The sequence below is a fragment of the Rhinoderma darwinii genome, chromosome 10 (genome assembly GCF_050947455.1).
Source record: "Rhinoderma darwinii isolate aRhiDar2 chromosome 10, aRhiDar2.hap1, whole genome shotgun sequence".
NCBI lineage: Eukaryota > Metazoa > Chordata > Amphibia > Anura > Rhinodermatidae > Rhinoderma > Rhinoderma darwinii.
In genome coordinates this window covers 19,747,346-19,772,489 of record NC_134696.1, presented here as the reverse complement: position 1 = coordinate 19,772,489, position 25,144 = coordinate 19,747,346, and the positions used below count along the sequence as shown (strand labels likewise).

The window sequence follows — 25,144 nt, the reverse complement described above, 5'->3', positions numbered from 1 at the left end:
CGCGATACTTCATGGCCGGAAGCAGCTGTTCCACTGGAGCTGCGGGGACGTGAGCACAGGTAACACCTCGTCCTGTGCCGGCTCCCGGGGCTCATGACAGACCAGGGGACCCCCACATGTTACCGGTACACTGGGGAACTACAAGTCCCTTATGTGGAAATTACGCCATAGACTAGAACACATACAATACATGCTGCGGGTATCATACACAGAATACCTACATAATAGAGACGTATCTGCTGCTGATATCATACGTGTGTACTAGACCTGTATATATATAACAGTGTAAAGCATGCAAATATTTCATCCATCCATATATTATACATACATCATACATGTGTACTGGTTATATATATATCATACATACATATATAAATGCTGCTGATACCATATATACACTGATCAGACAGAATATAATACCACTGACCGGTGAAGTGAATAGCTCTTATGATCTGGTTACAATGGCGTCTGACAAGGGGGGTGGGATATATTAGGCAGCAAGTGGACAGTCAGTTGTTAATGTTGGAAGTAGGAAAAATTTACCAGTGTGATGATCTGAGCGACTGATAAATTGTGATGTGTAGACAGAGCAGCTCCAAAATGGGGGGTCTTGTGGGGTGTTCCTGGTATGTAATGGTTACTACCGACCAAAAGTGATCCAAGGAAGGTCATGGGAGCCGAGGCTCATTGATGTGTGGGGGGGGAGTGAAGAGTAGCACAAATTGCTGAAAAAGTTTCGCTGACTATTATAGAAAGATGTCCGGACACGCAGAGCATCGCAGAGTGCTGTATATGGGGCTGTGTAGCTGCAGACTGGTCGGCGTGCCCGTATTGACCCCTGTCCACCGCCACAGTGCCTACAGTGGGCATGTGAATATCTGAACATGGAGCAATGTAAGAAGGTTCTGGTCTGATGAATCGCGTGTTACATCATGTGGGCGGCCGCGTGCGTCACTTACCTGGGGAATAGATGGCACCAGGATGCATTATGGGAAGAAGACAAGCCGGCAGGGGCAGCGTGGTGGTCTGGACAATGTTTTGCTGGAAAACCTTGTGTCCTGGTATTCATGTGAATGTGACGCGTACCACCGACCTAAACATTGCTGCAGACAAGTGCCCCCTTCATGGCAGCGGTATTCTCTAATGGCAGTGCCCTCTTTCAGCAGGATAATGCCCCCGCCACACTGCAGACATTGTCCAGGAACGGTCTGAGGAACATGAAGAGTTCAAGGTGATGACTTGTCTCCAAATCAACCAGATCTCAATCCGTTTGATCATCCGTGGGATTTGCTGGAACAACAAGTCTGATCCATGGAGGCCGCGGCTCACGACTTACCGGACTTAAAGGGCAACTAAACGTTCAACAAACTTCTGACATGCCATAGTGACATGTCAGAAGTTTTCATTGGTGGGGGTCCGAGCACTGAGACGCATTGTTTCTGTTCGGCTTTTTCCATAAATCAATGTATCGGAGTACGGGCTCAATAGAAAGTCTACGAGCTCGTACTCCGATACATCGGCTTTCCGTAAAAAGCCGAAAAGAAACTAAGTGGCTGAGCACTCAGTGCTCGGACCCCCACCAATCAAAACTTCTGACATGTCAGAAGTTTGAACATTTAGTTACCCTTTAAAGGATCTGCTGATATCGTCTTGTGCCAGATACCACAGGAACCTTCAGAGATATTGTGGAGTCCATGCCATGACGGGTCAGAGATATTGTGGAGTCCATGCCATGACGGGTCAAAGATGTTGTGGAGTCCATGCCATGACGGGGTCAGAGATGTTGTGGAGTCCATGCCATGACGGGGTCAGAGATATTGTGGAGTCCATGCCATGACGGGTCAGAGATATTGTGGAGTCCATGCCATGACGGGGTCAGAGATATTGTGGAGTCCATGCCATGACGGGGTCAGAGATATTGTGGAGTCCATGCCATGACGGGGTCAGAGATATTGTGGAGTCCATGCCATGACGGGGTCAGAGATATTGTGGAGTCCATGCCATGACGGGGTCAGAGATATTGTGGAGTCCATGCCATGACGGGGTCAGAGATATTGTGGAGTCCATGCCATGACGGGGTCAGAGATATTGTGGAGTCCATGCCATGACGGGGTCAGAGATATTGTGGAGTCCATGCCATGACGGGGTCAGAGATATTGTGGAGTCCATGCCATGACGGGGTCAGAGATATTGTGGAGTCCATGCCATGACGGGGTCAGAGATATTGTGGAGTCCATGCCATGACGGGGTCAGAGATGTTGTGGAGTCCATGCCATGACGGGGTCAGAGATGTTGTGGAGTCCATGCCATGACGGGTCAGAGATGTTGTGGAGTCCATGCCATGACGGGGTCAGAGATATTGTGGAGTCCATGCCATGACGGGGTCAGAGATATTGTGGAGTCCATGCCATGACGGGGTCAGAGATATTGTGGAGTCCATGCCATGACGGGGTCAGAGATGTTGTGGAGTCCATGCCATGACGGGGTCAGAGATATTGTGGAGTCCATGCCATGACGGGGTCAGAGATGTTGTGGAGTCCATGCCATGACGGGGTCAGAGATGTTGTGGAGTCCATGCCATGACGGGGTCAGAGATGTTGTGGAGTCCATGCCATGACGGGGTCAGAGATGTTGTGGAGTCCATGCCATGACGGGGTCAGAGATGTTGTGGCCGCACGAAGGAGTACAACACAATATTATCCAGGTGGTTTTAATGTTCTGGCTCATCAGTGTATGTACTGATGATATAGATATCGATATATATGACACAGTATAAAACATGCTGCTAATATTATATAATGCTATAATACATTTACCAACTATAAAACGTTCCTATAATAGTACATACATAATAATGACATATCTGCTGCTCATACAATACATAGGTATAATACACATATACTACGAATATCATATATATCAATTATCATCTATTCTGATCCACTAGAGGGGTTTTCCTATCACAGAAAGTGTTCACATATCACTAATATATACTGTCACTTACTAATCGTGGGGTGGGGGGGTCCTCCTGGCGTGATTCCAGAGCTTCGCTTTCTAAACCAATCAGAAGTCTCCATCCTCTCCTATTCATGCTGTTTCTCTGAGTGATCTACTGCAGCTGCAGCTGCATCCCCCTCCTCCCTGTCTATTATTTACGATATTACACATTTGTTTGTGTTCTCTGGAATTCAATGACGGGATTGTTCTATATTTTGTGTTGCTTCCGTTTTATAGTGGAGTCTCCTCGTGACGGTGTAATTTGCTTCTCTCCTGCAGACCATGGACAATGTCTTCATCCAGCACAGCGTTAAAGTCCTCCAGGCTCTCAATAAGCAAAGGGAAGATGGCCGATACTGTGACGCCACACTGGTCGTTGGCAATCTCCAGTTTAAGGCCCACTGGAGCATTCTGGCTTGCAGCAGTCACTTCTTTCAGAGCCTATATGGAGACGGCGGCTCCCCCAGCATCATCCTCCATGAACGGTTCTGTGAGGTGGCGGGTCTTCTCCTGGACTTCCTGTACACCGGAGAGCTGGTCCTTTCACAGCACAATGTGGAGAAAGTTCTTCTGGCGTCAAGGGAACTCGCCATCTTTGAAGCGGTCGAGGTCTGTGAGAGATTCCAGCTGAAATGTTTCCAACCGGTGGATCAAAGTGAAGACTATTTTCAAGGGACCGGTGCAATGGAGACCTTAAATGGACACCTGAAGGAGGTGGAGGAGTCTGATGGGGACGGCATTACGGAGCTCAGGAACGTCCTTGCCGATACTGAAGTCGCCTCGGTACAAGGTAACGGTCAGGATAGCGGTCTGTCCCTGCTACAGGAGACGGTCGAGACCTCCCCCCCGTTCCAGGAAACCATCTTAAAGAACCGAGATCTCAGCGCAGACACCATGGAAAGCCGAGAGTTCAAGCGGCAAAAAAGAGGGCAGAAGAGCGAGCAGTGTGTCAGCGCTGACGACGGCTGCATGACGGAAGTATGGCTTGTCTTTTCTAAATCTATATAAGAAATACTCCCCCTGCCCAGCGTTAATGGCTCCTCCCCCTCCGTCCGGCTCTTCTAGTAGGAAGTGGTGGGCGGTACTTGTAGCAGATGTGCGCGCGTCACGTCTGCTACAAGCATAGATAGCGTAAGCGTCGGGGGCGGAGCTTGTAGCAGTGGATAAGCGGAGTGTCGCGGCACCCCTGGGCGGTTCTCCCGCGGCCCCCCGTTTGGGAACTACTGGTATAGACAATCGTCTGTGAGCTGAGCAAGTTGAACTCCAGACTGATACATTGTGACGGAGCTAGACATGAGCACAAATCTTTCTCCTGTCCTGATAGTTTGCTACAATGTATCCGCCTGGAGTCTAGGCAGTTTTCTTCTTAGTCCCTGTTCACACAGAGGTTTTTTTGCTGTGTTTTTCTTGCCTCTGAAACCGTAGCAAAAAACGGCCAAAATTGCCTCCCATTAATTTCAATGGGAGGCAGAGACATTTTTTCCTGCGAGTGGAAAAATCGCTTGCGGGAAAAAGAAGCGACATGCCCTTTCTTTGCGCGTTTCTGTCTGACCTCCCATTGACATCAATGGAAAGCAGAGAAAGCGGTTTTTGCAGCGTTTTTTGCCGGCTCAATGGCGGTGGCAAAAAAATGCCTCCAAAAACGCGGCAAGCGGTGTGCAGGCAGGTCAAACTCCACACGGACTTTTGAGGCAGAGTTTTCTACCTGCAAAAAAACTCTGTGTGAACGGGGCCTTGGAGACTTGCCTACACTGAAACATTGTAACAAACTGTCAGCTGTCAGAAGTATTAGGTCTTCAAGGGGTTTTTAGCCTCTGAATGTAAATATTATTTTGAGATCTTGAAAATGAAAGAATTTAAACACAAAGGCGCATTCTTACTATAGCAAATTGAGTCAAAAAACTGCCGTGCACCAGATTTGTTGTGTGTTTTAGACACTTTTAAGAAAAGTGGATGGGGCGAAGTGAAGTCCTAAGATGCGCCAAATTTATTAGTGACGTGTGCCACAATTTTGGGGCAGAAGATGTGGCGTAAGTTAGAGAAAAGTGTCTATTAAGATGCACCAAATCCGTCATAAAGCGTGCGCCCCTAATCATGGATTTGGTGGATCTTCGGCCAATTTTCTAAGTTTTTGCTGACATTTTCAGAACCAGAAATCCCCTTTCAACTTGTGGCGTCTCTTCTGTTGTAGTGGGATTTGGAGGTGGAGCAGATCCATGATGTCATCGCCGATGACACGGATTACATTCAGAATGATCTAGATGAAGACTATGTCCTGGAGAAGAAGACGCTGAGGCCCAATAAGAGGAACTGTGTAGCCAAGAAGCTCGTCCCCTTAGAACCGTCTACCGATGACTCCGCACTCGATGGGGGAGATCCGAAGAGCAAGAGAAACGCCAACACGCCGGTGGAATGTCCCATATGTCAGAAGAAGTTTCTCAGCAAATATTATCTCAAAGTCCATAACAGGTATTACAGAGATATTGGGGGTAATGGTGTGCACGGGGGTCCTCCAAATACTGGCGATGATCTACCTCACTGCAGGGCCTGATGGGACAGACCGTCCCAAAAACACGAGAATTTTCCAAGAAGAATTTCCAACAAGAGAGGGATGATGTCCTTTACTTACCAGGTCCCAAGATGACATGACTGTCGCCTTTTAGTCTTCAATTGGGATTAAAGGAAACCTTTCCTTAAAAGACATTTATAGCGTATGGACTAGGTTAGTCGGCATTCGGGAGACTACAAGAAGATGGGTCAGATGGAAGAGAGGAAATTATGACTGCAGGGTCAGACTACACATGGGTTATTTGTAGTCTGTTACCATGGAGACACATTGGTCTGCATAATGATAGATTTAGAAACTTTTTATTTTAGATGTTTTGGAGCAAAAGAAAAAAATGTATTGTGTGACTCTCCCCGCACTAGTAAGGTTCTGCATATACACTATGTGGGGAATTTATCAACCTTTCCACACCAGTTTTCTGACTTAGAAAGTCGGAAAAGGACCCAAAACTTTTGGCCTTTTTTTTAATTTTATGTCTGATTTGGAGGGGGGGAATGGATGGCGCTCGGGCGCAGTCATTGCGTTACAATTCTGGCACACGGTCAGCCGACAGATGCAACACATTTATTAAGAATGAAACACCCGTCTTAATAAATCCCCCCCTATATATTTAGTGTATAGACTAGCACAGGGCTTCTCATACTGTGAGCCGACCCTCGCCAGTAAGGTGCCCCTAGTTGTGTGCGCGGCGCCGCTGGAGGCAGCTAATCATTAGCCGCACAGTCTTTTGGCTGCAATCTCTGGTTTAGCATCAGCCCGGGCCCCCGCTCTGCTTATTTTGATGTCATCCAGACTCCAGTGATAAGTAAATGAATCAATATTCGTCATTTTGGCACAGACTATGACCACGGGTGGTGAGATGCTGGCACCATGAGGTCCTGACTGGTGAGGCCGTGCACTAGTATATACTGATGCTGGGATTTTTGAGAGTGTGATGTATATGAGGAACAGCTGGATTTTGACTGATCCGGTCATTTGGTACCCTGGAAGATGAGACGTGCCAGTGCTGAATGGCTGAGTTTCTGAAAAAGTCTGGTGACCGCCAATATGGGCACCATTACTGCTTATCCAAGGGTTGTCATCCAGCTTTCCCAGAGCCCTAAACTGCAAATCTGTCTAGCTATAGGGGCATGTAGTTCTACATAGCAAGGGAGATTTGCCATTCAGGAATCTGAGAAAGCTGGGGACGTGATTTTTTTTGTTAATATTTTAGAAGGAAATTGTCTCTCTAAGTGCCATGAATCTAGTCTGTAAACATCTACACGCAAACGAGGGAATACGTTCCCCCCCCCCCCCATCTTGAACTGGTTTAACACGGTCTCATTCTTCCTGCAGGAAACACACGGGGGAGAAGCCGTTCGAATGTCAGAAGTGTGGGAAATGTTACTTCAGAAAAGAGAACTTAGTGGAGCACGAGGCCCGGAACTGTATGAGCCGATCAGAGCAGGCAAGTCCCGGCTGGCACCACCAGGCAGGAGGGCATTCTGCGCTTCGTTCTTTTTTTGCCATTTATATAGAGATGGACATATTAATACCCCTTAAAGAATGAAGAGAACCCCTGGCCATATGCCTTTTGAGGGCTTCTGGACGTCATAGAGGGGGGTCTGTAAGAGCGGATCCCGTTCTCCTGGACTCGAGCTACGAACATTCATCTGAATGACCGCCGTGTAATACATACAGTGGCCGCTGCAGGGGAAGAGCATGGCTAGCCACGACTTTCATTGCCAAATCAGCTTTCTGCCACGGTGCCGGGAGCAGCTCCTTTCTTAATGGGATGTCTCTGAGACAACTCCTTTCCGCAATGGGCCCTAATTGTATGGCGATGGCGTGGGCTGAGGAGCTGTGCCGGCACCATCACCCGCAGGAGTAAACTGATCACATGACATCCCACAGTAGCGGCCGGGTCAGAGAGAACTCCAGGCTCACTTTGTTACCCCAACCGACGCTCCTGCAATGTGATTGTGGGTGCCGATGTGTTGCTATGGCAACCAGGGGGCTAAGAATGGCTTCCACGAGTAAGTCAGCCTAACAGGTGCGTCAGGCAGTAAAGCATTGGAATATAACCGTATTCTAATACATTATTTGAAGGGTAACTAAAAGTTTGACAAACTTCTGACATGTCATAGTGACATGTCAGAAGATTTTATTGGTGGAGGTCCGAGCACTGAGACCCCCACCAATCTCTAAAATGAAGCATCAGAAGCCCTCGTGTACGGACTCCATAGAAAGTCTATGAGTCCGTACTCCGATACATCGCCTTTCCGGAAAAAGCCGAACAGACACAGAGGCTGAACGCTCACACCAGCGCTTCTGCCGCTTCGTTTTATCGATTGGTGGGGGTCTCAGTACTCGGACCCCCACCAATCAAATCTTATGACATGCCACTATGACATGTCAGAAGTTTGTCAAACGTTTAGCTACCCTTTAATAGTTCCAAATCATCAGTAAAAGTTCCCTAGAGGGACAAAAAAACAAAAAAAATCCAAGTAAAAGCATCAAAATGTCTCATTTATGTTTAATATTTTCCCAGGTTTTTAACTGTCCTTCTTGCAATGAGGTTTTCAAAAGAAAGATGGAATTGCGGTTACATATGGTGTCCCACACCGGCGTAATGCCCTATAAGGTAAGCGCGCGGTATATTTATCTAGTAGTCTATTATATGGACTGAGAATTAAAGCGCTGTGAATCTTTCCGGTAAAATATAACCAAATACTTGTAACCCGACGTTGTGCACTGAGCAGGTTTGTTTGTATGCAGCGGGGATTCCCAACCTTATTACTGTGGGTCAACACCTTAACAATTTTCCCATTCCTACCTCAAAAAAGATTGGCGTAGCGGCCAAACCTTCTATTATTCTTGCCTAGAACGATATTCTGGTTTAGATGTGTTGACGGTTTTGCCCCCAAGTTGTAAGGAGCCCTGGTTGGGAAACATTAATATACCGAATAGACGGATTAAAGGCACAGTTGTCAGGATTCCTTATTACATTTACTTAGGATTATTATGTATGTAATACCTCTGTTCCACCAGCAGATGTCACTGCTGACGATGGAGTCTGATATTTGCCCCTTGTTAGCCACTCATAACTATTATGTTTCATTTGTGTTGATCTTTAAACTTTTACAGACACCTCAATAAATCCATCAGAATAAAACTTAAAGACGACTTTTAAAAAGATTTATTGTCATATACGTGTTACCCATTTGTCACCAGCAGAGGGCGCAGTTCATTTACGTGCTTTGAAATAGTATCTGCCCAGTGGTTCCATTTCTAATTAGGTTGAACTAATTACAGAGGGAAATAAGACCCTTCTGGGATGAATAGTCACATTACACTGTACCTATGAATTTAGCATCGTTCGTTAACCCTTTGCATTACCGCTTTCTGTTTTATCCAACTTCTCTTCAGTGCTCTACATGTCCTCAGCAGTTCATGCAGAAGAAGCATCTCCAAAGCCACATGATAAAAATGCATGGAGAACCCAAACCTCATGCGGTGAGTATCCTAATATAGGAGTCCAACAATTCAGCATCCCCTGAGGTGCCGGATTACAGGATATTCCAAATCATTGGAAGCCTACACACACACAAACACGTGTATATATGTATTGTAAGTGATCTATACACGTTTGTGTGTGTATATAGGCTCCCATTGGTTCGGAATATCCTGTAATCCAGCACCTCAGAGGATGCTGGATTGCATTACTTACTCCTGAAGATCATATTTCTGATGCTGTCACTTGTCGGGCACTTCATTAGGATGTTCAGGAACTGCCTTGGACCAGCTAAGTCCCTTAAAGTGGTATTCCTACCTTACGCATTTATGACATATCTACAGGATATGCTGTAAATTATGGGTGCGGGTCACAGATCTGGGATCTGCATCTATCTCCATAACAGGGGTCACCTGATGTCCCGCCTCGTGCCACATCCAGGCGGAGAATGAATTGTGTGATGGTCGTGCATGGGTGCGGCTCTCTCCAAGAATAATGTTTTTATATGTGCACGTTATTGCCGGTTTAATTCCCAGCATCCCAAATCATACGTGGTCTGATATATATATATATATATTACCTCCGTCCTGGTCCACAAAATGGCTGCCTGCACTGTGTCTAGGAGACGGTACGCTGTTCTCGCTCCTGGTCGTCTCCTTATATGGCAAAGTCAATGTAGATTTCCAGAGCTGAGATTTGTGTTTTACACCCACAGTCCACCAGAGGGCAGCAGTGAGCATCAGCTAAATAACGGAGCTGTAAACACTCCTGCGGCTAGGAGTGTGGTCAATGTGGTGTTACCCATAGCAACCGGTCAGGGCCTGCTGGGAATTGTATTCCCCCCCCCCCCCCCCACACACAGGTTGGAGCCATTTCTCTATGGGGACAGATTCATTTCTAATGACGATCTTCTGTTGTAGTGTCCAACCTGCGGGAAATGCTTCTTCACACGGACGGAGCTGCGTCTGCACGAGGCTTTTAAGCACCGGGGAGAGAAGCTTTTTGTCTGTGAGGAGTGTGGACATCGAGCCTCGAGCAGAAGCGGGTTACAAATGCATATCAAAGCCAAACACAGGTGAGCGCTTCATGTTTGCAGACATTTTGTTGTAGTCCTATTAGAAGGCGGACGGGCTCCGCTTATGATAACGTGTCCTATATATCCAGTGCACCGGCAGTATATCCTTCTGATGCCTTCTAGGCTGTAGGTTATACTTCTGCTTGTGCTTTACGTTGGGACACGGAACTCACTGCCGCAAGTTTACATTGATCACTATGGCGGGCGAGTATTGCTGGAAGGGACAAATAACGAAACGCAAGACCTAGAACTATGTCCTGTAGAGACCGATGTGCTGTGTGTAAGCGTTGTGTTATTTTGTCTCCCCGCCATTATCACCGGTTCTGTTGGATCTCCACGATCCGCCATATTAAGGGTCTATAATTTAACGTTTTTCTCGCCAGTGTCTACGTTTTTTGCAGTTTATAATCAATGCAGTCTTTGTTCCAATGGAAATTCACTCTAAATGCACTGACTTACTTGTGTTTCTACATAGCAGACAATGCAAACAAGTATAGTTGCAGTGTAAAGTATGGTGGACCAGAGTTCTTCATCATTTTACTTCATGGTGGACAGAGCACCAGTGATCGTGGATTTCAGACTCCCATTAGAAAATGCTGCTAAGCTGGGGCCACTGATGTTCTCACCTCAATGTTGGGCTTATGAGTCTATTAGTAATATTCTCCTCTCCTCTTTCTATAGAAATGAACGTCCGTTTGTATGCGAGTTTTGTCACCACGCCTTCACCCAGAAAACCAACCTGAACATGCACCTGAAGACGCACACGGGGGAAAAGCCTTTCCAGTGTCACCTGTGCGGCAAGACGTTCAGGACACAAGGTAAGAGGAGACTCGCTGCCGCGAGGAGGTCGTTACGTCGTCTTCTGATTATTTAAAGGGTAACTAAACTTTTTAAAAACTTTGACATGTTATAGTGACATGTCAGAAGTTTTGATCAGTGGGGTCCGAGCACTGAGACCCCCCCACCGATCACTAAAACAAAGCAGCAGAATGGCTTGGGTAAGCGCTGCGCCGTTTCATTTCTGGTCGGCTTTCCTCAGAGCGGTGTACAGGCTCAATAGAAAGTCTAGGAGTCCGTAAACCGCTTACTCTGCTTTCCAAGGAAAGCCGCTCAGAAACAAAGCGGCACAGCGCTCACCCGAGCACTTCTCCCGCTTCGTTTTGGCGATCGGCTGGGGTCTCAGTGCTCGGACCCCATCCAATGAAAACTTCTGATGTCTCCCTATGACATGTCAACGTTTAAAAAAAAAGTTTAGTTACCCTTTAAGAACCAAACGGCACCGCTGATTCTTAATTTCTAGAAAAGCCGGGCGACAAATCAACATGGCTGCCATTACAGCCCCCATAGGGATTGTCACCCAGATTTCTGTATGGCAGAAGTTATGCAGCATTATGGAAGCAGTGCTTAAATGGACTGTATACGGTAAGTAAGAAGATCTGCTATTTTTCCCAGAAATGGAGCTACTCTTGTGCCTGCTATTCCAGTTAATGGAATTGAGTTGCAATACCAGACACAGCCCATCGACAAGGGTGGCAGTGTTTCTGGAAGAGAAGAAAAATGCAGATTCTTTTTTTTTTTTTTTTTCTTTTTAATTCATCTCCTACAACCCCTTGAATCAGATTTGCCATTTGGAAAGTTTCCTGGTTCCCATTGTGGGACATTTTTGTTGTCACCCAGATTTACCTTCGAGGGGTTTTCTCACTAAGAACAGATAGGTGATAATTGTATGATTTCTGGGGGCCCCACCACTGGGACCCCACTAATCACTAGAATGGTGGTGCCGATCACCGTTTCTCATGAGTGCACGATCGCAGTGTGGAGGATTTTGAGAGAAGCGGCGGTCGCACGTGTGCCCTGCCGCTACATTCAATGCCTATGGGGCCGAAGGAAACCGGCAAGTGAACTGGAAGCTCAGTCTGAGTGACTCGGGTCAGGATTGTATATCTGCCGTGTATTATAATTCAGCCCCATTACCGTCCATTATAACCATTATATTTTTACGTCATGGACTTGTCCTCTTGCTGGCAGCCATTTTGTGTCCCCGGCTAATGTATATCCGGTCCCTCGGCCGTCATCGTGAGTTTTTATTTCTTTGCCTTCTCTCTTTTTTCAGCCAGTCTACTCAAGCACAACCGCACACACACAGGGGAGCGACCCTTCAGCTGCGAGTTCTGCGACCAACGATTTACAGACAAGACTCCTCTCCTGCGGCACATCGCCAGCCGACACCAGGAGGGGAGGCCGTACTACTGTCAAGTCTGTGGCAAGACGTTCAAAGGTGAAGAAGATAATAGAGAATTTCTTTAGTCTGACACCCACCGGACTTATTAATGGTCCCAGATTCCCGGGCCGGTACAGACAAACAATTGTGAATCTTAGTTGTGGGACGGATAACACAAAATTCCCATAAAGCTTTGAATTAGGAGATTAGAAAATGTTTTTTGTCCCGAAACAGCGCCACTCTTGCCCAGAGCCTTAGTCTGGTATTGCAGTTTTGCAAGCGAATGGAGCTCATCTGCAATCCCAGACACAGCCCATGGCAGGAGCGCTGCTGTCTCTAGCAAACTCTACCCTCCTACAACTCCTCTTAGATGTCCCACTGTATATCACCCAGAAGCACAGGGGTCAGAGGATATTTAGGAGGAACATTGTGAGCTCTTAGCCAATCAGCAATGTGTTATTCAGTGGGATGTCAGACGCCGTACACCGCTTCTCCAGGCGTTCCTAGCACCCTTTAAGCCATTGAGCATTTCTGTCCGTCTGCTGCCATGATCATATGCGGTTGATGTGGCGGAAATCTCTTATGTTACCTTCTAGCTCCTAAGCGTCGCATTGATGTCAATGGGAGGTCAGAGACGGAAACGCCCAAAGAAGGGCATGAAGCTTCTTTTTCTCACGAGCGGAAAAAAAAAACCGCCTCTGCATCCCATTGAAATCAATGAGAGGCGTTTACTGCTGTTTTTTGGCGCGGTTTCCGCATCAAAAAGACGCAGTGTGGACAGAGCCCAACGCTCCCCTAATAGTTTTACCGAGACCCTGAAAATGTGAGTTATTGTGGGAAATGTGACCTGCCGCTGTGGTGTGTGCAGATATAATCACATTACACAGTCGCTGTCTGGCAGGGGAATATATGTGGCCTGGATACGACAAGCTGACAAAGTAACGTCATCCGTGAACCAGCAGAGTTGTCATGAGATCTATTTATATCCGGGCTGTTTTTAGGCGCTGCTCATCCTCTTATCTCACTGTTCCCCATTCTCTCCCCCTGTAGCGGCTGAGCAGTTACGTGTTCACGTGGCCAGACATCGCGGGGTTCGAAAGTTTGAGTGCACGGAGTGCGGGTACAAGTTCACCCGGCAGGTGAGGAGACAATCCGTGACATTAAGTGGGTTTTCTACATGTAGATCAGCCGTGTTGTGTTGTAATGTTTATAAAATCAAATCACCAGCAGCATCAGTGTCTCTCCTGTTCTGATACAGCACTTTGTTACAATGTATCAGCCTGGAGTCCATGCTGTTTAGCTCATAGAGGATTGTCTGGACTGGATACAGTTGTAGCAAACCCTCAGCTGTGAGAAGTGTCAGGTCTGGAAGGTGATTTGAGTTCATGGCAGTACTACTCCTGACAGGAATCAGAAGGGGATATGTTATGAGGGACTTTCAGTAGTGCAGCCTCAGGCTTTAGGCCTCACACAGTCAGATATCAGCACAGAAGTAACATATTAAACAATGTTCACATTGTTACTGTACGCTGTCCTGAAAGGGTTAAAGGAGACCTACCAGAATTTAAAAAAAAAAACTACAAAGGCCTTCAGATGCCTGATTGCCCACAGCAAAGTTTCACCTTTTAGAATGACATTCTAAGGGGGAATATTTCTGGGTTTCTTTTTTTATACCTTGGCTAAATATTTTTTGTTTCTTTTTTTGCGGACCACGTGCGGGCTTTAATATATATAGTACCAAAACACAAAACAGAACCAGCAACTTGTATTTTTGTTTGTGTTATATAGGGGAAGATAGGCTAGAATAAGAAAAAACTGCAAAGTTCTTTTTTTTTACCCTTAAATATTTGATATTATATTAAATATAATCCTGTGTATAGCGATAGCAAATATGTGTACATTGCCCAACATTCAAAGGTCCCCATATTACTTCTAGCTTGTCCCCCACCATTATTCGCAGGGATATGGGATCTGTAAATGGGTGCAAATTACCTGGGTACAATTTTTATTTTAGGTGGTTAGGAACAGACAGGGCAGAGCTGGAGGGACCGAAAATAGTGACAATTAATTATGTGTGGAGTCATATTTAGCAGAATATTCACGCATAATTACATGGGTGCATGACGCCCCTGTAGCGTGTGTCCATGTCATAGAGGGGTGCTAGTGACAATATGGGGGGCTGCGGGAAAGGGGTTTTGTTTTTTTAATTTTTGCATTTTACAAGTGTCTTAGGGCCTGTTCACATCACCGTTCATTTCTGTTCCGGGGTTCCGTCGGGTGAACCCAGCAACGGAAAGTGAAAGTGACAGCACAGCTTCCGTTTCAGTCACCATTCCGTCTGGTTTCCGGTTTTCCGACGGAATCAATAGCGGAGTCGACTATGCTATTGATTCCGTCGGAAAACCGGAAACCAGACGGAATGGTGACGAAGGGAAACCATTAGCGATGTTTCCGTCACCATTGAGATCAATGGTGACTGAAACGGAAGCTGTGCTGTTACTTTCACTTTCCGTTGCGGGGTTCACCTGACGGAAACCCCGGAACAGAAATGAACGGTGATGTGAACAGGCCCTTATTTTAATTATTTTTCTTTTTAAATATTTTTTTACTGATTTATTTAACTTTTTGTAAACAATGGAGGATGCTGGAAAGACATAATCTGTGTCCTCTCAGCATTTCTCTGTATGCAGATCACATATTATACTGATCTAATGGCTGCAGTGATCTGCATAGAGAGAAATGCTGGGAGGTCATAGATCGTGTCTTCCCAGCATGCTCCTCTCCTCAATGTCACAGTTGGACGCAACGGCTTGAACGCAGGAAGGAAGCTGCCTGATTTCGGGTTCCAGCACGGAGCTCACTTTCAGCTCTGTGTTTAGTATTTTTGGGGACAGAGAACTGATCATTTCAGCTCTGTCACAGAAGAGTTGGGGGTGTCAGCGCGTTTTTTCGTAATGACCGAGCGCTATACAGCATGATCTGCCATTAAAGTTAGGATTGTAGATATATTCTATGACTGCCCGGTGCTTAGGCGTATATCTACAGATTAGTGGCGGGAAGGGGTTAAGTATATCCTCAGTTGGTGACCGGGGCCTTACAGTAAAGAATACTAGAGTCAGATGACATGTGTCAAAAATCAATCAAGAGTCATGTCATCTCAATCCCTCAGTAGTGCAGCCTCAGGCTTGGGGCCTGTAACTTCAATCAACGATATCGCCCTACAGAAGATATTACAAATGTTTGTACTTTTTTTAAGGCTCACCTCCGAAGACACATGGAAATTCACAACCGAATCGAGAACTACAACCCTCGTCAAAGAAAGTTACGTAATCTGATAATTGATGAAGAAAAAAGCGTGGTCATCGGGTTACAGAACTCGCACGAGCTGGACGTTGGGACGACAGAGATCATAGTGGAGTCTATTACCTCGAGCACTCTGCCGGAAGAGGTGACCGAGCAGAGACTGTGCACAGACGACGGCTTCCCGGGTGACGTCATGGAACAGTCTATAATCATCACCGCAACCGCCATACCTATAGACGAGTGCGAGACGTGATCCCCCCACAAGACCATGTTGTTTTTTTATTTATTAGGTCAGTGGCTTTTACCAAATAAATACAATGTACGGGCGTGAAGTGTAGGTTTGGTGTTAGACATTTGCACTGAAGGAGACCAAAATCCTACCAGAAGGTTATTTGTTGGAGAAAGGTGTTTATTTTTTGTCCTTTGCTTTAACATTAATGTGTCCTGTCCATCAATGTCTGATCACAGGGATGATGATGATGTGGCTCCTCCACTGCAGTACTCAACGCAGTGCCCATGTGGCATTGTCTGGTACTGCAGCTCAGCCCCCCATTAATCTACCTGAGCCAGAACTGCGTTGGATACTGCAGTGAAGTGGGTGCCACCTTTCTGTTGATCAGAGGGGGTACCACGGATGGGACTTCACCAAATCACACATTGATGGCCTACACATTAAGATCATTCTTGTTTACATAGATGAGGCCGTGTTACAATATGTTATCGTAGCAATTCTCTGACCTAGACACAAACATCGCAGCAAACCCCCTTAAAAGGGGTTATTCCCATCTAATAAAGTGATGGCATAATGCTTGGATATCGTGGGGGTCCTGATAATGAAGGGGCTGCAGCGTGATTTGGCGTTGCAGTCACGGTTTTTCCTTGCACATCGGTGCCTTGGCTATCCACGGTGCAGGGAAAACCTTAAAGGGGACACAGCACAAATCAGTGCTGTGGCCCCTTTATTCGCAGGATCGGTGGGGGTCCCAGAGTGAGGCGATATAAATGGGACTAACCCTTATTGTTATCATTGGACCTCTGGTGGGATGGTTAGACCACAGTGGCATTTTGTCCCTATTGTCCAGTGGCTACTTCGACACAATGTGACCGCACTTCAAAACTGCCGCCGCCGATGACTGATAAGTGCACATTTGCGACCATTTTTCATTACTCCATTAAATCCAAAGTTAAAATTAGTCTTAAAAACTTCCTTCAGTTTTGTGTCTTCGGCTTTTATGCAGACCTGTGTGTCTCCATGGTTTCAGACTACAAACAAACCTTGTGCAGTTACATAGTTTGTACGGCTGAAAAAAGACACATGTCCATCAAGTTCAACCAAGGGACGGGAAAAGGGAAGGAAAAATTTCTACACATAGGAGCTAATATTTTTTTGTTCTAGGAAATTATCTAACCCTTTTTTAAAGCCATCTACTGTCCCTGCTGTGACCAGCTCCTGCGGTGACTATTCCATAGATTCACAGTTCTCACTGTAAAGAAGCCTTGTCGCCTCTGCAGGTTGAACCTTTTTTTTCTCCAGACGGAGGGAGCGCCCCCTTGTTTTTTGAGGGGGTTTTACAAGGAACAGGATTTCACCATATTTTTTGTATGTGCCATTAATATATTTATATAAGTTAATCATGTCCCCCCTTAGTCTTCTTTTTTCAAGGCTAAATAGGTTTAGTTCTTTCAATCTTTCCTCATAACTTAGATTCTCCATGCCCCTTATTAGCTTCGTTGCTCTTCTTTGTATTTTTTCCAACTCCAGGGCATCCTTTCTATGAACTGGAGCCCAGAACTGAACTGCATATTCTAGATGAGGCCTCACTAATGCTTTGTAAAGTGGTAATATTACCTCCCTGTCCCGCGAGTCCATGCCTCTTTTAATACACGACAATATCCTGCTGGCCTTTGAAGCAGCTGATTGACACTGCATGCTGTTATTGAGTTTATGATTTACAAGAACACCCAGATCCTTCTCAACAAGTGAATCCGCCAGTGTAGCTCCCCCTAGGACATATGATGCATGGATCATCAGTCTGATTCTTTAGTTTACTAAGCTGCTGTCTGTAGAGGGGGCTGGGGGAGGGGAGTAACACAGGACTGCAGATCAGACCACACAGGACTGCAGATCAGACCACACAGGGTCTGTTTGTAATATGTAACCATGGAGACAAGTTTACATAGGCGCTATAAAACTGTAGGACATTGCATCTAAAATAAAAAATGAAGCATCGCTGCAATAAACAATATAGTTGCAAGTTCTGTAAAAACACCTGAAGCCTGGAAAACCCTTTAAGGTTTATTGCATAAAACGGCTACAAGGGTGGAACCTTCTTTTAAGGGAATGTTCACACGCAGTGACCAGAAACGTCTGAAAATACGGAGCTGTATTCAGGCGAAAACGGCTCCTGATTTTCAGACTTCAGGCGTTTTTCACGGCCGTTTTAGGAGCTGTTTTTCAATGGAGTCAATGAAAAAGCCGTTTTTTCAGACATAATTCGAGGCGTAAAACGCCCGAATTACATCTGAAACCACTGCGTGTAAACTTACCCTAAAGGTGAATTCCCATGTGGCGCATTTGTTGCCGATTTCTGGTGCACATTCCACAACAATTTAGAGTACAATGCATGTGGACGGGGTTTTTAACTTCCTAGCAAGAGGTATCAGGAAAAACATCAGCGCAGAATTCAGGGTGTGACGTGGATTTTTCAATCTGGAGCCTGTCATTCAGCTGCAGATATCGCTCTTTGAAATGCAACACTCGTGTGAACTTATCCCAATTGTTCAGTATTTTTCCCGGTGCCTTTTAGAAATATTTCCGTTTTTTTTTATACCAGACAAGTTATATTGTTCTACTTGCAGGGATCTGCTTTAACACGGTGACACCTATAGCTCATTATAATATAGCTGACATTTATAGCACATTATAATGGAGTTGGAAGGTAAGAAGGTGTTGCATTAAATGGCTGTATCTTAGATTAGAGCAGAGGTCTGCAATTAGAACTCTTAGGGTATGTTCACACCACCTATTTTCAGACGTAATTCGGGTGTTTTACGCCTAGAATTACGCCTGAAAAAGACGGCTCCAATACGTCGGCAAACATCTGCCCATTGCTTGCAATGGGTTTTACGATGTTCTGTTACAATTTAGTTTGAAAACAACTTTATTTAACCTTTATAACAAACAATACAATGGTGTAAAATAAGACTAAAATACTCCAAACCTCATACAAAAACAACAAGAGGCAAAACATTGTAACAGCACAAACGTCAGAGGCATATGGCAGCAAATAAAGGAAATACGAGAAACCGTTACACTGCGTCTGCGCAGCGTCTATTTAATGAGGCACAAACCTAAAGCAGCAAACATTGTCACACGTAGAAAGTGATCCTGCCGCTGACGGACCACTCGGGAATAAGTCAAGCGGCCATTTTTTGGGACATACCGATGCTCACGAGGACCAGCTCTGTGCCTAAGGCTGGGTTCACACGACCTATTTTCAGGCGTATTATGCCTCGATTTACATCTGAAAATAGGGCTACAATACGTCGGCAAACATCTGCCCATTCATTTGAATGGGTTTGCCGACGTACTGTGCAGACGACCTGTCATTTACGCCTCGTCGTTTGACAGCTGTCAAACGACGACTTGTAAATTGACTGCCTTGGCAAAGAAGTGCAGGACACTTCTTTGCAACATAATTTGAGCCGTTCTTCATTGAAGCACAGCTCAAGATTTACGAGCGTCAGACGCCTCGCAAAATACGAGGCAGAGCTTTTACGGCTGAAACGAGGCAGCTGTTTTCTCCTGAAAACCGTGTCATTTCAGCCGTAAAAGCCTCTCATTGTGTGCACATACCCTGAGGGTATGTTCACACGGCCAATTTTCTGACGTATACGAGGCGTATTATGCCTCGTTTTACGTCTGAAAATACGGCTCCAATACGTCGGCAAACATCTGCCCATTCATTTGAATGGGTTTGCCGACGTACTGTGCAGACGACCTGTTATTTACGCGTCGTCGTTTGACAGCTGTCAAACGACGACTCGTAAAAATACAGCCTCGTCGAAAGAAGTGCAGGACACTTCTTTGGACGTTTTTGGAGCTGTTTTCTCAGACTCCAATGAAAACAGCTCCAAAAACGGACGTAAAAAACGCAGCGAAAACGGCGCGAAAAATGCGAGTTGGTAAAAAAATGTCTGAAAAGCAGGGTCTGTTTTCCCTTGAAAACAGCTCTGGATTTTCAGACGTTTTTGTTGACTACGTGTGAACATACCCTTATTCTCACACTGCAGTATTTTGCTTTAGTTATCCAAAACCAGGAGTGGTCCCAAAACACTGGAGAGGAGCAAATAATTTCATGATCGTTCCTGTGTGGGACCCATTCCTGATTTTGGCTCACAAATACCGCTGTGTGATTGAGGCTGTAGAGATATTGCTGGTGCGTGGCAAGACTGAATATTTGCTCAGACCACAACATCGCTGCCTCCACAGACAGTGATCTTCCCTCTAAACACACTGAAAGCTGCAGCATTGTAAACCAGTAAAGCTTTGCTTTAAAAAGAACACGTCACTAGGAGAGGCCCCTGTATATTTTTGCATATTTCAGAAGATTTATTGAACCAGGGCTCACATCTATAACATGCCTTGCCAGAGTGTCATCTGGAGATGGGTACTGCATGGTATACAGCATATATGGCGCCCGAGAATTTCAGAGAACCTCATATTAGTGGCATCTCCTCTAATAGAAACACTCCAGGGAAAAATGGCGCTGTTATGCCTAGTGCGAGGCGGTGAATGACTCTTTGGCATTCTTTGAATCCAGGTGTTATGCAACACCCCCTCGGGGCCTGCAAAAGGGGCATAACACAATATAAATTTTAACTAGTTAAGTATTTTAGTGAGCAAATATAGTTTGTTGAAATGGTGAGTTTTATATAAGCAACTGAAAACAGCATAACCTTGCCCATACAGGAGGCAGCCATTCTGTGCGCTCCACCCTGTAGTATCAGTGGAGTGCAGGTATGTTCATGCCCGCTTTCCCTGCTGATAAAGGCTGCCCTCTCTGTCAGCACAAGGGTTACAGTCATATAACACTGAATACATGAATGACTAAATACGCCATAAAGCAGAGTGTATAAAGTATCTTACGTAGTGTTTTTGCTAGAAAAAAATAATTATTTTTTTATATGAATTCTAAACTTCTCTGCTTCAAAAGTCTTGGAACAGCCTATAGGATACATGTTCCGGTCAGTCTCAGGGGGAGGTTATCACATGGACATGTGACAGGGAAGAAAACCTCAGATTTATAAATATATATTATTAAAATAGAAACGTGTTCACTCAGTAAACTCCGTCCATAGGCCTTCTCCATCTCTTAATACTGACCCACCGTTGGCCCTCTGTCCATCTGGTCATTTGATCAAACTGCACGGAGATCCTATCGCCGATGCAATTCGTTCAGGTTGTGGTTGTGTAAGTTTTGTCGTCGCCTGTTCAGGTTGATCGTGTTCCTCTCCTGGTTGGCGTTGTCGAGGGTGACGCCACCAAAGCTGTACTGCGTATAAGGCATGAACTGTCTGAAGATGCTGACGCTGCCCTGCCAGAACATCGGTTGGGGGAGATGTCCCACAATGCTCCACTCTTTTGTTTGCGGGTCATAAGCCTCCACGACATCGGAGAGTTCAAATGTGTTGTCATAACCGCCAGACACGTAAAGTTTTCCGCCCAGTGCGGCCAGGCTGCCGCCAACGTGTACCTGTAATAGTCAGAGAGAATCACAACATTAACGGACATAGGAGGTTCCAGTCACGCATGAGAACACAAAACCCAAGAAACCTAGAAATGAGAAGGTAAGGCTCTGTTCACATCTGTTGTAGACCCCATTGCAGACTCCATAACATTGGACACTATGACAGAACCCTATGGACCCAATTATAAGTCACGTCCACGATTGGTGTCCATCATGTGATAGATCCGACAGCTTGAATTTCGTTTTTCTGCTTATGGCGAAACAGAAAAAAATTCCTGACGCAGAACTAGACAGTATGGGTCGGTGATATAGAAATCGCCAAAAAGGGACATCGCACTCAAGACCAGCACAATGAACCCATTCCTTCTAAGGCTCTGTTTACATGAGGGTTTTTTGTTGCGGTTTCTGTACTGCAACAAAAATGACAAGTAAATACAACTTAAGGCCGAATTCACACGAACGTGGGGAAACGTTTGTTTTTCACGTCCGAGTTTCCCCCGTGCAGGTCCCGTTTTCACGGATCCCCATAGACTTGAGTCTATCGAGGGATCCGTGAAAACGGGACAAAATAGGACATGTTCTATATTTCAACGGACCCTTCACACGATCCGTTGTTTCTAACGGCCATCACATGGACTTATACTATGGTCGTCTGAATTCGGCATAAGGGTCTATTCTCACAATGCGCCAAATTGTGGTTTATCGCCGCGGTTAAGGTAAAATAGAAGCAAAATGTAGCAGTTTCACCGCACTGTGTGAATGGACCCTACAATTTATATTTTTGGTCACAGCACACGAGTGCAACTTGTGAACCCAGACAAGAAGCTCTTTCTAGTAAGAGCAGGACGGGTTTACAGCTTCTGAACGTAAACAATGAACATTTCTATTTACTGACAGCAAGCAAATTATATTGGAAATTTAAATAAAGTTTTATAAGACATGGAATATTTTTTTTTATCCACATGAAAATGGAAGAACCCTCTAGGCCTCCTGCACATGGGACAGAAATGTTTGAGAATTTCTGTGTGAAAATACTGCAGTGTTTACGGAAGATAAAGCGACATACGCTGCAGAATGAGAATCCACACCGCAAGTCAATTTTCGTGATTTTTTTTGCACAGTGTGTGGATGAGATTTGTTCAAATATCATCCACTTTGCTGCTACTGTAAGGCCGTGTTCACACAGAGTTTTTTGCAGGAGGAAAATCTGCCTCCAAATTCCGTTTGGAATTTAGAGGCAGATTTTGCTCTGCCTGCACGCCGATTTTCGCGGCACATTTTGCCCACGGGCAAAAAAAAACCGCCACGAAATACACTTTCTCTGCCTCAAATTGATGTCAATGGGAGGTCAGATACGTAAACGCCTTAAGATAGGGCATGTCGCTTCTTTTTCCCACGAGACGTTTTTTCTGCTCGCGGGAAAAAACCGCCTTCGCTTTCCATTGAAACCAATGGGAGGCATTTTCTGCCTTTTTTTCCGCGTCAAAAAACTCCATGTGAACTTACCCGAATACTTCTACAGCATTTCCATCCCGTGTGCAGGAGCCCTAAGGTGGACCTAGTAGGACTGATGACTGTAGTGAAACTTTCCGGTTACTTTATTGTCGTATTGTTAAATCTGCATAAAAACGCCTTTCCTAACGGAGCTTTCATTTTTGTTGATATGTATATAAAGCACCTCATAAGACTTTACTATAAAGTCTAATACATCACCTGCTTCATGGGAAGGATCTTCTTCCATTCATTCTCCAGCGGATTATATACATCTACTTCTGCTGAATCATCTCTGTATGAAAGAAAATAAACAGGCCATAAAACCAATAATAAGACTAGCGTAAAAAAGAAAATGAATGAGGCGTCCGGGGCATCCTGTAAGGCCAAGTTCACATCTCGTTTTTACTGTACGTCTGTTTTGACATGGAAAAAGAAAAAGTGTGTCTCAAAACGTTTACCCCACATTGTGTATATTGATTTCTATGGTCAGGACGGATGCCCTAATGGTGTAGTATCCATGTCCTGAAAAGCGTCGTCTACTACACTTTTCAGTACCTTTCCAAAATCATATACGTTTTTATTTGTATTGAAGTCAATGGTGACGTATGCATTCTTAAATCCTACGTTTGCATACGTTTTGGTCACCATACATGGAAAAATCTAGACTTTAGAAAGATTGATTTAGCTCAAGAACACAAAAACGTATACGTTTTTGGATGTAAGAATGGACAGAAACGTATAAAACCGTATAGTACAAAAAACGTAAGCTTATGTTACAAATGCATAGATTTTTGTAACTTTAAACACATATACATCATCGTATACCACAAACGTGTGCACAAAACGAGATGTGGACTTCGCCGAACTCACCGGCTATAGACATTACATAGCTGTTGGCTGAAAGATCAGCGATCCCCCTGGTAACACGTATAATGGACTCTGCTCAACATTTTTCATAAAGTAGGGGGATAGGCGGCTGCCAGACAGGCTCCCACCGTCCAGGACAGGATCACCGAGGTAAATGAATTGATGTACATGGAAAATATACCGGCAGAGAACAATGGATCATTTTTAGTGCCAACGATGAATATTCACGCTGGTGCAGCTTTCCTCATATTTAATAGGGGTTATCCACCTAGGGCACCACCTTTCCCCAGACAGATCGCCCAACAGTGAGTGGATTGCTGAGGGTCCATCCACATTTCTCCTGTAGTATTAGAACTCAATAAAGAACTTGGTGTGATATTAGAGTAGCTCTCTGCAGTGGCTCTACAAGCTGCCTAAAAGAAGGGGGTCCCGAAAATCAGATCCCCCTCTATGATACCAAAATACTCTACCGAGGCACCTAGAACCTGCCCTTTTTAGTTAGTCTTCTTCCTGTTCCTCTGGTGCCTATTTAATACGATTTTCCAGTTTTATATAAAATATGTACCATGAAAAGTTTTGCAACTTTCTAATATACTTTATATATCAGTTCCTCACCATTTCAAAGTCTCTGCTTGCGGTCAGTGAACATAAACCATCTTGTTTACAATCAGTGGCTAATGTAGATCTAATGTTTCTCACAGCTGCAATGTATCCAGTCTGGGAAATTCTCGGAGAACTTAATATCCGGGACTCCAGACAGGAGAGAGGCTTGTGCTGCGGATGTGCTTAGCTCACAGAGGGTTGTCTAGACTTGATACAACTGTAGCAAACTCTCAGCTGTAAGAAGTATTACACCATGTTCAGGAACCCGCTAGCGATGCATGTGAATTGGGTGTTTTATATCCCATTCACACGCTCAGTAAAAAAAATCTATGTCGAATAATGAACGTGCTGTGGATTAAAAAATCTGCAGCGTGTTCGTTATTGCCTTGAATTTTTTCACAAAGTGCATATGGCAAATTCATGTGACCGTGGCCTTAGTTCTGTACAGATTTTCAGCCTCTAGCTGTAAACAAGAATATTCCCATTCACTGACAGCAAGCAGAAAACTTGGAAAAAAAAGGTGAGGATTTAAAAACAGGATTTTATAAAGTATATTAAAAAGTTGCAGATAGCTGGGGGTCCGACTGCTAGGACGATGAGCACGGGGGACCGAAAATTCCCCGAAATGCCCTATGAGAAAGGAGCGCTGGTGCGCCTTGTTTGATCTATTCATTTCTATGGAGCTGCCGGAGACAGCAGTCCCGGAATCCCAGAGAAATGAATAGAGCGCTGGCCGAGCATGCGCACCAACGCACCATTCTCAGAGCATTTCAAG

At 45.2% G+C, this 25,144-nt stretch overlaps 2 protein-coding genes across 7 annotated transcripts in view; one reads left to right on the top strand and one right to left on the bottom strand.

Annotated features, from left to right (window-relative positions):
• Positions 1–15,987, top strand: ZBTB48 (zinc finger and BTB domain containing 48). 3 transcript variants are annotated; one of them, XM_075839433.1, is made up of 11 exons: positions 1–59; positions 3,277–3,975; positions 5,189–5,466; positions 6,899–7,010; positions 8,094–8,186; positions 8,972–9,058; positions 9,977–10,131; positions 10,813–10,949; positions 12,245–12,409; positions 13,403–13,491; positions 15,609–15,987. In XM_075839433.1, the coding sequence occupies exons 2-11, from the start codon at positions 3,280–3,282 to the stop codon at positions 15,906–15,908; spliced, it is 2,112 nt and encodes a 703-aa protein (XP_075695548.1). In that variant the 5' UTR covers positions 1–59; positions 3,277–3,279; the 3' UTR covers positions 15,909–15,987. The 3 variants fall into 3 exon arrangements, with proteins under 3 accessions (XP_075695548.1, XP_075695547.1, XP_075695549.1); XM_075839432.1 differs by having other exon boundaries at positions 57–125; XM_075839434.1 differs by lacking the exon at positions 1–59 and adding an exon at positions 1,158–1,231.
• Positions 15,988–18,798: 2,811 nt separating this feature from the next.
• Positions 18,799–25,144, bottom strand: part of KLHL21 (kelch like family member 21) — a 28,600-nt gene continuing 22,254 nt past the window's right edge. For all 4 annotated transcript variants that reach the window (XM_075839437.1, XM_075839435.1, XM_075839438.1 and 1 more), the window contains 2 exons: positions 23,119–23,191; positions 18,799–21,411 (listed from right to left, as the gene is read on the bottom strand). In XM_075839437.1, coding sequence (XP_075695552.1) covers positions 21,094–21,411; positions 23,119–23,191 — 391 coding nt within the window. In that variant the 3' untranslated portion in view covers positions 18,799–21,093. The remainder of the gene's footprint in view (positions 21,412–23,118; positions 23,192–25,144) is intronic.